The sequence below is a fragment of the Anopheles nili genome, chromosome 2 (genome assembly GCF_943737925.1).
Source record: "Anopheles nili chromosome 2, idAnoNiliSN_F5_01, whole genome shotgun sequence".
In the NCBI taxonomy this organism is placed as follows: domain Eukaryota; kingdom Metazoa; phylum Arthropoda; class Insecta; order Diptera; family Culicidae; genus Anopheles; species Anopheles nili.
The window spans coordinates 32136618-32149619 of record NC_071291.1 but is presented as its reverse complement, the minus strand read 5'-3'; the positions used below and the strand labels follow the sequence as shown (position 1 = coordinate 32149619).

The 13002-nt window shown below is 42.7% G+C and overlaps 4 protein-coding genes across 4 annotated transcripts; 2 read left to right on the top strand and 2 right to left on the bottom strand.

Moving 5' to 3' along the window:
* Positions 1 to 2951: 2951 nt before the first annotated feature.
* On the bottom strand, positions 2952 to 5156 carry LOC128721520 (ras-related protein Rab-4B). Its single transcript, XM_053815281.1, has 3 exons — positions 4940 to 5156; positions 4732 to 4812; positions 2952 to 4527 (listed from the first exon to the last, which is right to left on the bottom strand). Exons 1-3 carry the CDS (start codon positions 4953 to 4955, stop codon positions 3959 to 3961), a joined length of 666 nt encoding a protein of 221 aa, XP_053671256.1. The 5' UTR covers positions 4956 to 5156; the 3' UTR covers positions 2952 to 3958.
* Positions 5157 to 5951: 795 nt separating this feature from the next.
* Positions 5952 to 7529, top strand: LOC128721560 (N-sulphoglucosamine sulphohydrolase). The gene is made up of 2 exons (XM_053815325.1): positions 5952 to 6030; positions 6106 to 7529. Exons 1-2 carry the CDS (start codon positions 5952 to 5954, stop codon positions 7527 to 7529), a joined length of 1503 nt encoding a protein of 500 aa, XP_053671300.1.
* A 370-nt stretch (positions 7530 to 7899) lies between these two features.
* Positions 7900 to 10332, top strand: LOC128721549 (uncharacterized). The gene is made up of 4 exons (XM_053815314.1): positions 7900 to 7926; positions 7998 to 8319; positions 8746 to 9018; positions 9077 to 10332. The coding sequence occupies exons 1-4, from the start codon at positions 7900 to 7902 to the stop codon at positions 10330 to 10332; spliced, it is 1878 nt and encodes a 625-aa protein (XP_053671289.1).
* A 101-nt stretch (positions 10333 to 10433) lies between these two features.
* Positions 10434 to 12886, bottom strand: LOC128731957 (exocyst complex component 8). Its single transcript, XM_053825116.1, has 5 exons — positions 12832 to 12886; positions 12583 to 12738; positions 12168 to 12501; positions 10778 to 12089; positions 10434 to 10661 (listed from the first exon to the last, which is right to left on the bottom strand). The coding sequence occupies exons 1-5, from the start codon at positions 12884 to 12886 to the stop codon at positions 10482 to 10484; spliced, it is 2037 nt and encodes a 678-aa protein (XP_053681091.1). The 3' UTR covers positions 10434 to 10481.
* Positions 12887 to 13002: the final 116 nt, after the last annotated feature.

The window sequence follows — 13002 nt, the reverse complement described above, 5'->3', positions numbered from 1 at the left end:
TGCCGATGATTGATCTTTAACTACGGGTACGGGGGGGATTACGGGTGTCAACAGCAGGGTCGGATGACAAAACGCGCGAAAATCATTCAAACAGGTGACAATGATCTAGGCAACACATATACACACACCTATGGCTTTGAGCGATCAATGGCGATCACCAGTGATAACCAACACACGGAAAGCGAAAAGAAGTTCTGACCACGATAAACTGTTATGCTTATCCGTACACTTGTTGAAAGAGGCAACGGTTCTTGTCAGAAGAGAAAAAAAAAGCTCTGCAGAACATCCAATCCTCTCATAACACCACTTACACACGCGTGATAAATCTAGCTTCTATTATACGGACCAGATTCGATATTGACACGGTAGCACCTTGTCGGATCCCAGGGATCGTTTGCCTTCCCCGGAGACCGCGTGGAAGATGCTCACGGATCGGTGAAAGAAAGATGGAAGGCGCACTCGTCTAGTTAATGTGACCTTTCGGAGGGAATTTTAAAAGAACCAATGCTGAAGCAAGCCGCGTGGACAACCTTGGCAAGGCCGTAGGCCATTGTACAGGAGCACGAACGAACACTAAAGCACGCTAGAGCTCGTGGAGACGAGCGCAGGATGAGCGGTACACTTGGGCTTTCACGGTTCCTGCTGCGGACCAGCATTCACGTGCCGCGTCAATTACAAGAACCACTAGGACGCGAACTTAGCCGCAGATCTCCCCCACCGCTAAGAGTCCTCAAAAAAAGACTCGTGCTGGGTAAGAAACGCGAGCTAAAATTCAAACCCCTCATCAACGAGCCGCGCGAATGGCGATCACCGGACGAGAAACCACAAGCGCAACGACACGCGAGCGAATATCAACTGTTCCAACAATCACCGAGCTTACCGAGCCAAGCGCGAAGCGATGCTGTGAGGCAGACATGTCAAACATACGGCTCACGGGTCGGATGCGGGCTGCGAGGTCTTTGCATACGGTCCGCAAAGGAATACCAAGCAAATCGATTATTATCTGGCTTAGATTGTTGTGTAGCTTGGAAAATGTAGGAACATATTTCATACATCGTGTGTGCATTACGCATGGTGTAACTATTATTTTAAATCATAGATAACGGCCAGGTATAGTAAGTACAGTCAGGTGGGTTTTCCAACACAGAAGTGATATTTTTAATGTTGGCCCGCAAGATTATTTTTGTATGCAAACCGGCCCGCAACCCAAAATGAGTTTGACAACACTGCAGTACGGGTTTTATGAGCGACGGTACACAACGCGATATCTTCATCTTAAAAAGGCAAAAACACTACCAACTTCAATTGTACTGAATCATAGGCCATTGAACAATAAAAATCGTAAATTTAAATTGTGATTAAAAAAAAAGTAGTAATTCAAATTTAAACAATATTGATTAAGTAAAACTGCTCGCCAAGATGTGCAGCGCCTAAGATAAAAATGTTGTTGGACATACTTCAACAAAGATTGTTTGTTAGAACATATTTTGCTATGTAGAAGAACTATACATAGAGGACACATACATACATTTTTTGTATTACATATGGTGATTAAGCAAACATTGGAAACGCCACACTGTTCCCAAAAGATGTATGCCTCCTTCTGTTATATGTCCATCCAGCCTATTAAGAAAGCTCTTGGCGTTTCATCAGTCCGTGTTTCCCTAATTCGTTTTCTACAATATCTTGTTTAAAAAAGTCCTACATCTTTTTAATTACAAAATCAATAAAGATTCAAATCAGTTCAATCTTCTTCACTGTATTAAATTAAAAAAGTCTTATGAAGATAATTTACCAAGCCAAAACCTATCAAACAAATTAATGATCCTGTATAAAACATTTCTAAATCAGCTTTAACAATCCGGAGTACTGAAATGTGAATAGGTAAATAGTAATAATTATTTAACTGCATATGTTGCCACTCACGCCTAAATTGTTGAAGTAAGAATCGAGGATCAACATAAAATTGTATACTATCAAGTAATATTGTACAAGTAAACTATCTCTCATCACATGTCATCATGTTATGTTCCATTTGCCTTCTCTAAAAAAGAGTATCATTTAATATAATAATTTGTTTGAATTCTCATGTATGGGAGTGCCCACTATGCACTGTGAGTCGAAGATGAGTGCCCGCATGAACACCGCTCTTGCTTCATTCTTCTGTGTGTGAGTTCCCCAAAGAAATACTGCACAAGTGCTTCATATACTGATGATTATAAAGCGAAATGCGAATATATTATTAATTTTCCCAAGAGAATAATTTCTAAAAAACATATCTAGAATTTGCTAATTCTATTCATTGATTTCAACTATTTCGTTAGGAGCACAAATTCAGAAACATAACGAAAATAGTTTTGTGATTAAAACATGTATGTATGTATGTTATCGCGGAATGTAACTGAATTTAATAAAAATACGGATATAACTTTTTTAGTACATTATTTTAAAACAGATTAGTCAATTTTGCAAATAATTGAAGAACAAACCAAAGATCTTAAAGCCATACGGTAAGTATATGATAACGTTACTATTAGAAGTGAAATATGAAAATTATTGTTGTAGAGATATTTGTAAGGTATTTCTCAACCTAACACAGGTCAACAACGTATATAATAACAGAATAACATATCTCAAATCCAAATGAAGATAATTTACCACGTCACGATCTATAAACCAAATCAACGCATCATTTCTAAATCAACTATAGCAATCTGGAGCACTGAAATGTAAATAGGTAAATAGATAATATACTATACAATAAATGAGATGCTTATTTAACTGCATATGTTGCCGCTCACGCCTAAATTGTTGAAGTAAGAATCGAGGATCAACATAAAACTGTATTCTATCAAGTAAAATTGTACAAGTAAGCTTTATCTGTCATCACATGTCATCACTTATGTTCCATTTGCCTTCTCTAAAAAAGAGCCTCATTTAAGATATTTATTTATTTGAATTCTTTTCTGCAGCCTATTCAGGTATAAAGATGTCTAATGCACAATAAAGTATCAATTTGTAATTCGATTTTATATTTTTTTTTACAATTACATCTAAGTAGTTTAAGTTGTTTAGTTGTCTCTGCATTTTGCCCCTCCCAATTTTACATTCCTCGGCGATCTACCATCACATTCCCTAAATATTTCAACCGGTGCTCAACCGAAGGCTCCGTCAGTAAATTCTAAGTCTAATATAAACCGATCATTATCATCTGCAGGTCATATTAAGAATGATGAACGTATAATGCAAGAAACCAAAGATAGAAAAAACTCTTTCAACGAACTCCTACTCTTCATTCCAATATCTTTTTTTTCAGATCTACATCAAATACTTTAAATCATTTTGTTGTAAAGAACCTTTGAGAAATGAAACTAATATTTAAAACAAAAATGATACAAGATGGAAACAAGCTTAACACATCAAACAATAGTACTTTTTATGATTAACAAAAACAAGGCAGCGCGTAATCCAATGGAACCCATCTATAATTGTTTATCAATGTCATGTGAGACTGGAAAAATCAACGATAAGATCAAATGTAACACAGATTGACTCAAATGCGATCGAAAAGTGCAGAATGAATTTGATTTCGGACGAGCTATATCCGAAAGAATCCTGCAATTTTAGTACATTTATATTCCAATACTGAACCCTGTCCCATGTGAACGATCATAGATCGTCTGTGCTACCCTCATTTTATCTCCGATTCTTCTTTTGGTTTAGCACAATTTCGAGATTCAATCTTACTTAAAGGACAGTCATCCTCCTGCTCAGAGCTTGTATGCTGATTTGTTTGCACAGTTTGCACAGATGCCTATCCTCGAATGGATAGTGTGCAACTATTGCCCCTTACAAACACTCATTCCAATACTATGCATCAAAAAAGGCAAGATGGATATAAGAACATAGTTGATCATGGTACAAACTTACATTCCTCTTGTCCTGCAGGACAGGACGTTTAAGATCGGCAACCGCCGGAGCAGTCTGGCCGAAATCGGCTTCTTGACTGCTGACCGCTGGCCAACGTTCCGGCCCCATTTCGGGCTGATGCATCCCCATACTGAATGCCGCTGCCAATCCGCTCCGGGTCAAGCTCACCTGTTTCGATCTTCGCGAGAATCGTCTTAGAGCACTTTAGAAATGCTTCTTCTACATTTTCACCCGTCTTGGCGCTGGTTTCTAGGAAGATAAGCTCGTTCTCTTGCGCAAAGTTGCTCCCTTCCAAGAACGTTACCTCACGTTCTTCCTCCAGATCCTTCTTGTTGCCCACGAGCAGAATGCAAATATTCTGACTAGCCAGCGTTCGGGCATCGTTCAACCAGTTACAGAGGACATTGAAGCTGTCTCGGGACGTGGTGTCGTACACGAGTAGCGCTCCGGCTGCGCCGCGATAGTACGAGCGCGTCACAGACCGGAAACGCTCCTGCCCTGCTGTATCCCAGATCTGCAGTTTGATCGATTTTCCACCGACGGTGACGATTCGCGAACCGAACTCCACACCGATCGTGTGCGATCTGTCCTCCTTAACTGCTCGGTCAAGGGCGAGAAAAACAAACGGACAATGCTAATGTACGAGCTTTCACATTTGGCACGAATAATTGGCGATATTTGCAAAAAAAACATCCACCTTCAACGCCATGCATCCGTAATGCAGCAACTTGGTGCACAAGACGTTTGCTGCCGACCTCGGAGGTATCATCCAAGGCCTGCTCTGCTTTTTCGTTTACTTACATTTGTTGTCGATAAACTGATGCAGCAAGCAGGATTTCCCACAATCAGCACGGCCAATGATGAGAAACTTGAACAGATAATCTAGTATGCGGGCGAACAAAGAGGAAAAAACAAATGGCTCGCGTTGAAAACACCAAATAAAAGGGACAAAATTGAATATGCATCAACTAGCAACGTGCGAGGTAGCTATAGGATGCGGGTAATGTACCGTAAGATTCCGACATGTTTACAATTTGCCGTCTTCGTTGCTGTGACTTGTGCTTCTGCTCCTCTGCTTCAAGGAATGTTCTTGCTCGGCGGCCAGTTCCTAGCTAATGCTTCTGAACGGTAATGCTATTTTGCAAACGCAATTAGACTGCAGTTTTGGCGATATTTATCTGTTCGAGTTGTTTTGCTCGCTTGGGATAAATCTTTAATAAAGTTTGCTGCTGTGTGCCACTACGTAGTTTTCCCTAATGTTTTTTGTACGTGTTTTGAAGTTTACCAATCAGCTTACGGAGCGTTACAAATTGCTGTCAATGTTTCGCTGATGGTGCTAACATTCGTCAAGAACATACTACACGTCCCAACAATATCGAGGCGAAAATTTTGAAAAACCAATGCGATTTGTTAATTTTATTAGATGTGTTGTTACATGCTGATATACAGGTAAATATATCATGCTTAGTATATTCTCCATGGAACATTTAATGTTTTTCTTCAAGATGATTGAAAACGATCTTTTGTAAATCAAGCTGGCTTATTTTTGACAGCCATAGAAAACCGTTATGAGGTGTTACAAGCGTTTTTGTGATTCAAGATCGAGTCGTTTGTAGATCATGGCTATTTTCGGTTGAATCCATTTCAATGATCTCAAAACTACATCCATGATCATTTCATTGATTATTCACTTGTAGTAGAATACGACATAATTTAACATTGAAGCAGAACATTGTATTCATGCTACTCATTTTCATTTTCACGCAATTCAAAAACTTATCAAAAAATTTATATTGAGTTCATAACAGATAAAATATCACAAAATGTGTTCCAAAACTCTATTGAAGCAGTTGTAGGAACGTTACTTGCCCCATAAGACCATTTCGGGTTTCTTCGTTCATTGCGCTTCTCAATGACGAACAAATACGGACAAAACAATTAAGAAAAGTGAAAGGAGAAACTTAGCTGATCGCATCAGTCGCATACCGTAGGCGTAGCGCATAACCGGTGTCGTGTGAAAGATGTGGCAAACTTGCTTTTTGCTGTGTTTGATATTATTTGGAGGCTCTTCAGAGGCAAAAAATGTGCTACTGCTTTTAGGTAATGAAAGCGATGCTGTGCATAAAACATAGCGCTGTGGTACTGATTCTTATTGATTGTTTTCCTTTTTTTTAGCCGACGATGGGGGCTTCGAAATGGGAGCCTACCGCAACCGCATCGTGCAGACTCCGTTCCTGGATGCTCTGGCTAAAGAAAGCCTAATTTTCAACAATGCCTACGCGTCGGTAAGCAGCTGTTCGCCTTCTCGGGCAGCAATACTGACCGGCATGCCGGAACACCAGAACGGCCAGTACGGACTGCACAATGGTGTGCACAATTTCAACTCCTTCCCGAAAGTTCACAGCATTTCAACCATCCTAGGACAAGCAGGGATCAAGACGGGGTTGATCGGCAAGAAACATGTCGGTCCGGATGAAGTGTACAGATTCGATTACGAGCGCACAGAGGAGCAGTATCCAATTAACCAAGTTGGTCGTAACATTACCCAAATTAAACTTTTTGTGAGGGAGTTTTTGCAACACAGCAAATCGATCAGCAATGGCTCTTTCTTCCTGATGGTGTCTTTCCACGATCCTCACCGATGCGGGCACATTACACCACAGTACGGCAGCTTCTGTGAGCGTTGGGGATCGGGGGAAGAAGGAATGGGTTTGATACCGGACTGGCATCCGATCTACTACGTGTGGGATGAGATCGATTTGCCGTATTACGTTCCGGATACACAACCGGCCAGATACGACTTGGCCGCCCAGTACACCACTATTTCTCGGCTCGATCAAGGTGTTGGCCTTGTGCTACAGGAATTGCAAGATGCCGGTATGGCAGATGATACGCTGGTCCTGTACACTTCCGACAATGGACCACCGATGCCGGCGGCTAGAACCAACCTCTATGACCCAGGGATGGCAGAACCAATGTTCATACGATCACCGGAAAAAGGAGCTCGCAGAAATGAAGTGACCTATTCTATGACTAGCCATCTTGATCTCGTCCCGACGATCCTTGAGTGGTTTAACCTCACCCATCCGCACCCACCCGCCATTACTGGACGGAGTTTGTTACCTCTGCTGTACCACGAACCCGTAAACCCAGGCGATGATGCCGTCTTCGCCAGCCAGAGCTTCCACGAGATCACAATGGCGTATCCTATGCGAGCGATTCGTACCAAGCGCTATAAGTTGATTCACAATATCAACTATCAACTGCCATTCCCGATCGATCAGGACTTCTACGTCTCGCCTACTTTCCAAGATATTCTCAATCGCACCAAAGCGAAGCAGCCGGTGCCGTGGTACAAGACGCTCCACTCGTACTACCATCGATCGGAATGGGAATTGTATGACTTAAAAATGGATCCAACCGAGTCGCGCAACCTTTTCGGTAAGAGCAGCATGAAGGAAACGTTTGAAATGCTTTATAAACGGCTCCAGGATTGGCTCGAGCAAACAAATGATCCTTTCCGCTGTGCACCAGATGGCGTACTGCAGGACGTCGGTGAATATCAAGATAATCCCACGTGTCTAACTTTAGGACACTAATGCTTAAGACAAAAACCATAGGATAATTATGCATTTACCCATATTAAAGTCCCATGACAATTACATAAATCGCTGTCCAATAAAATATTAAAACGAAGCTATGTTTAAAACATAATTCAATTCAATAAACAATTACATATAATCCAAACACTACATCGTAGAAAATTCGTTAATATATCTACAACACGTATACAAGTTGTACAGCTGTTATGATGTTATTGTACCGAAACCCATGAGACATGTTGAAAACAACGGTACGTGGTTTGCAATAACCCAATAGCTGTCATACCAATTCGTAACGTAAACATTTCACTGTTTGACAGTTATGAACGCATGCTGTGGCGAGCTCCGGTGTAAACTTGTTTGAAACATGGATAAAATACAGCTAAAGAAACAGGTAAAATCAGTGGATTTTCATCACAATTATCATCTAATCATATTTAATATACGTTGTTATAACTTCTATAGATTACGACACTTCGTTCATTGGTTAAATCAACTCGTACCATCTTCATACAAAAACATGTACGTGATCATAAGTTCTGGTCTTCCAAAGTAACTGCTAATAGCGAAAATCAACGAGCTCAAAAGAAAGCCGAATCAGCGGGCGCCGTTCTCCAGTACATTCGTTCTCTTGGCACGGCTGATTTGGTGGAAGAAGTGTTAAAATATCAGCCGCCAAAAAATGGTCAATCTTTGGATTCTGGGTCGGTTCCCAGGCGTACTATTTCACGATTCTGCGCCAATGAAAAACTTGGTCGACACCTAAGCGTGGTTGTAAGCAAATTTAGTTCCGACGATAAATCCGCCATTGTTACAGCACTTAGACAAAAGAAAACATTACGACCAGCAACAGAAAAGAAACCAGGGAGCAAAAAGAAGCCAAAACTTCAAAAGGATAAAAAGCGAAAAAATCAATCGAAATCCAAGCCCAAGAAAAAGCAAAAGCTAGAGGCAGAAATGGACGAACAATACGAAGAATCAGATTCAGATGATCAAGTCATAGAACGCCAGGTTGCCGATACATCCGAGGAAGATGAACCAGATAGGGTAAGCGATTTGAGCGTATCATTTAGTGAAGATAATAATAATGATGGCGATAAGGAGATCGAACCGACTGCTGCTACGCAACTTATTTCGGCTTCAGCTAACAAGGACCATTCACCTAGTACCACGCAGCATAACGAACGTGATGTTGGTAAATTCGTCCTTGCAGTTGAAGATAATTCCAAAGTTCTCAAATCGAAAGTGATAATGAAGAAAGCTAACAATTATAAACCTCCCGAGGAAGAGGAGGAGGACGAAGGTTGCGAACTGATTACCGACAGCTTTTTCATAACGAACACGGGCAAACATTACGTCGCCGTTGCACCTAAGCGTAAGGCAAATGCCAACAACGAGGAGGATGGAGAGGAGGAGATCGAAGAAAGCTGGAAGTTGGCTAACAGAAGGAAAAGAAGGAGCCAGCAATGGAATTCCGGCGAAGACGGTAAGTTGGTGGAATGCATCACTGCTGATGTTAAAATTAAATAACCTCCCACTTGCAGAAAACGTTGAAGATTTGAATTCGAAGATGGCGAAGCAACCGACCGGATGGGAAAAGAGTTCTTGGAATGAAAAGAAGCACAGCTCACAAACAGAAGCAATGGAAGATCTTCATCCATCGTGGGCTGCAAAGCAGGCTCAGAAAGGTATCAAACCATTCGCTGGGAAGAAGGTTATCTTTGGAAACGAAGATGATTATGGCGACCAAAGTGTAGATTCAGTTCATTCAAAGAACGATCTGCACCCATCATGGGCCGCGAAGCAAGCTCAGAAAGGTATTAAACCTTTCATTGGAAAGAAGATTGTTTTCAACGGTGCAAACAATAGCGAACAAGAAGCAACTAGTGCTGATAACACGAAAAGCAACCTTCACCCATCTTGGGCCGCGAAGCAGGCTCAACAGGGCATTAAACCCTTCGCAGGTAAAAAAGTTGTATTTGACAATGAAGTCGGTAACGAAGCAAATTCGATGGGGGATCTCCATCCATCTTGGGCCGCGAAACAAGCTCAGAAAGGCATTAAGCCTTTTGCGGGAAAGAAGGTCGTCTTCAACGACGAAGATGACAGCTTGCGAGATCCCACTACAGATAAACGATACATACATCCTTCGTGGGCTGCCAAACAGGCACAGAAAGGCATCAAACCGTTCGCTGGTAAAAAGGTCATTTTCAACGAAGAAAACGGCAGCGTACGAGATTCTACTACTGATGAACCTTCAAAATGCGATATACATCCTTCGTGGGCTGCCAAACTGTCACAGAAAGGTATTAAACCCTTCGCTGGCAAGAAGGTAGTTTTTGACAATGAAGATAGTAGTGAACGTGTGGCGGTAAATCCTGCAAAATCAAAGAGTGACCTTCATCCTTCATGGGCTGCAAAGCAAGCACAACAAGGAATCAAACCTTTTGCTGGGAAGAAGGTGGTATTTGACGCCACGGATAAAACGGAATGTGTTTCGACGGTAGCAAGAAAAGAAGCCATAGAATATGATTCGAAGAACGACGTTCATCCTTCGTGGGCGGCGAAACAGGCACAGAAAGGAATCAAACAATTCGCTGGTAAAAAGGTGATATTCGACACAGACAATAATGACAACCAACACACCAGTAACTACACTAAGAAGCCACCTGTAGTAACTGACGATTTTGTTAAAAAGCCACATCCGGCTCCCAGTGATTTGCATCCGTCCTGGGCGGCGAAACAGGCACAGAATGGTATAAAACCATTCGCGGGTACGAAGATAAGTTTCGACGACTAATAAAGTGTTGTGGGTTAGCTGAGATAAATTGTTTTTGTTCTATTACTTTCGTTAGTAAACGGTACACATTACTACACATAAATGAAATTAGAACACATAAATAAGGCAATCTTAGAAAGAACCTACTTGGATATCACTAAATCATCCTTTCATAGAACGTCTGTCTGATACACGCTGCGCGGTTTCGGTTTCGGGGGCACCATTCGAAGCTGCACATGCAACTCTGCGAGCAGATCCGGCTTTTTACCGGTGATTCGTTCAAACCGTCCCATTGCAATCGGGAGCAGCACTTCGGCCATGTAGGTTTTATTTTTCGCCACGAAGTTCATCTGAAAACCAGAGAGGAAACGTTATTGTTATTTATTTAAAGAAAGAGAGAGGAAACGTTTTATAACATGAAATATTCGCCTTGTGCCCGTGATCTTCTGCTCTGCGAACAACTTACGTCTGCGTTAAGTGAGTTTGGTGGCTTGGTGGAATGCTGAGAAAGGAACAACTCGCGTATTAGCAGCTCCGCCTCACGCTGTAGCGAGTCGTATTTCGCCAGGAAGGCACAACTTTCCGTCGTTTGCAGCAAATGCCGGCAGAAGCCGACTGTTGCCTGTGTAAGGTTGATCCACGTGTCTCCTGTGACGTACGCCCGGAAGTCGACACCAAGCGTATCGAACTCCTTCAACAGCGTGCGCAGACCGGTCTTCGTTAGCAGATTGTAGGGCTGCCACGGATCCTCGGTGCGACCGATTGAGTCGATAAGCCGGTAACGGGCCTCGTCAATCAGCTGCCCAAGAGTGCTGCGCAGCAAACCTTCCATATGATAGGATAGATCAAGGCCGATCTCGCGCAACTTTAGACATGGTTCACGCACGCCTTCCACCACCTTTGCGACTGTCTCTAGCTGAGTGTCTTTCGTCAGGTAGTGCTTTATCAGCTGCGAAGCGAAATATTGCAGCTCCATGTTGCACCACACGATCAGAGCGCTCGTGCATGAGGCCTTCGCGCTGAAGGCTCGCAGAAACTCACTGGCAACGAGCGCTACGTCGCAGAAGAACAGCTCAGAAACGGCTAAATTATTGCGACGAGCTTGGCGCTGTGAAGTTCGAATGGCCGTCGTGCACACGCGTAGCAGAATGCCGCAAGCTTCGCGCGATTTTTCCATTTCTACCAGCAGTTTCAGGGGCCTACGGCTCGAACGTAAGGCGGCTTGCAAGCTGCGACTTTGCGAGTTGGACAGCTCATGCATCAGTACCGACGCTAGCGACGCTTTGAGCGTCTTCACCTTCTCCCCTATTTCCGAAGCCCCGTGGAAGGAGCTGTCCTGGAGAAGATGTTCTTCGCACCTTTGCAGCAACGCCAGGCAGTCCTCGAAGTGGCGCTGCGCGATTTCGGCCTGTATTTCCTCTGGCGCCGTTACCAACCAGTCGGGAGGCAGATTTTCAACGATGGCACGACCCATTTCCGAAGCTGTTGGACTGAGAGCGAGCAATTCACTCTCGATGGACTTTTGAGGAGCCTCGAACTTCAAGCTCGTCGGTGGTGGAGGGGCTTGTGTTTTTTTGGGTTTTTTCACCTGATTGAACTTGATGGCGTACTCAAATTTGTCGATCCACTCCTGCTTAGCGGCAGGATTGATGCACTGGAACATGCGGGCTCCGTCGCTAGTGATCACATTGATCGCATTCTTGTTCACTCCGTCCAGATCCTTGATGTTGATGACGGCGATCTTTTTCGTTTCGTATTCCGTTTGAAATTCAAGTTTCCTAGAAATATAGAAACACACAATAATGTTACACTAATCAATCCACGCAACCACGCATAAAATAAACATTTGAGCTTACTTTTCATTTCGTACTTTCGCCAGCACTAACACTTCGTTAAACAAAAACAGATGGATCCGGCAAATGGGTCGGTAATCGTTGGAATCCAGCTCAATTAGCCCGCCTTCGTGAATGAAAACTTTATCATCTAGGTTTCCTTTGTAGCCGAGCAGTGATTCCTTGATCAATTGAATCGCTTTCCGGTTTTGCTGTTCCTCGTTTACATTTGGGTCAATGCTTTGCTCTTCGATGATGTTTTTCTGTTCGTCCAGCAGCGATTCATCCCGCAATGTCGTCAATAGGTTGCGCTGTTCAATGAGTATGTGTGATAGCTGATACATTTCCGACTCGAGATCTAGCGATGCCCAAAAACGCGCCAAGGAATATGTCAACTCATCGAATGTTCGTTTTCTCTTGTTAAACTAACAGTACTTACGCGAGATCTCCTTTGCGGTTTCGATGAACTGCATGTAATTTTCATATACATGTTTTTTTAGGGTGGATGATACTGTCTCACTAAGCGCTTGAATCTTCTGCTTCGTTTGCTGCAGCTCCGGACCGCCGACGCAGTCTTGTACCAGATTTTTCACATCTAAGACGAACCAAGGAGATGTAGTGTCGATTAGTCATCTTGTATTTGCATCATCTTGTACAACATTTATATGGCAATAAAGTTTGTACTTACATTTGTCGGCGTTAAAGCTGTCTTTTTCAAAGATCGCAGTGCTGGCTTCAGGCATTTTAAGCCTTGTATTATTACGATAACACGACGAATAAACTAACGCAGAACCGATGCCATCGAGATTTTTTGGGGAGTATTTGTTTTGACAGCTCCTGCCAAGAGTTAGACCCAGTT

Excerpts from the sequence above, each read along its gene's own strand:
- LOC128721520 (XM_053815281.1), bottom strand. Across the intron at positions 4,528-4,731 it reads TCAGTTTATCGACAACAAAT|TTAAGGAGGACAGATCGCAC; the intron begins GTAAGTAAACGA and ends TTGACCGAGCAG.
- LOC128721560 (XM_053815325.1), top strand. The coding sequence starts at position 5,952 with ATGTGGCAAACTTGCTTTTTGCTGTGTTTGATATTATTTGGAGGCTCT. Across the intron at positions 6,031-6,105 it reads AAATGTGCTACTGCTTTTAG|CCGACGATGGGGGCTTCGAA; the intron begins GTAATGAAAGCG and ends CCTTTTTTTTAG.
- LOC128721549 (XM_053815314.1), top strand. The coding sequence starts at position 7,900 with ATGGATAAAATACAGCTAAAGAAACAG. Across the intron at positions 7,927-7,997 it reads AAATACAGCTAAAGAAACAG|ATTACGACACTTCGTTCATT; the intron begins GTAAAATCAGTG and ends TAACTTCTATAG. Across the intron at positions 8,320-8,745 it reads CGTGGTTGTAAGCAAATTTA|TTGAAGATAATTCCAAAGTT; the intron begins GTTCCGACGATA and ends TCGTCCTTGCAG.
- LOC128731957 (XM_053825116.1), bottom strand. The coding sequence starts at position 12,886 with ATGCCTGAAGCCAGCACTGCGATCTTTGAAAAAGACAGCTTTAACGCC. Across the intron at positions 12,739-12,831 it reads CAGCTTTAACGCCGACAAAT|ATGTGAAAAATCTGGTACAA; the intron begins GTAAGTACAAAC and ends GGTTCGTCTTAG. Across the intron at positions 12,090-12,167 it reads GCGAAAGTACGAAATGAAAA|GAAACTTGAATTTCAAACGG; the intron begins GTAAGCTCAAAT and ends CTATATTTCTAG.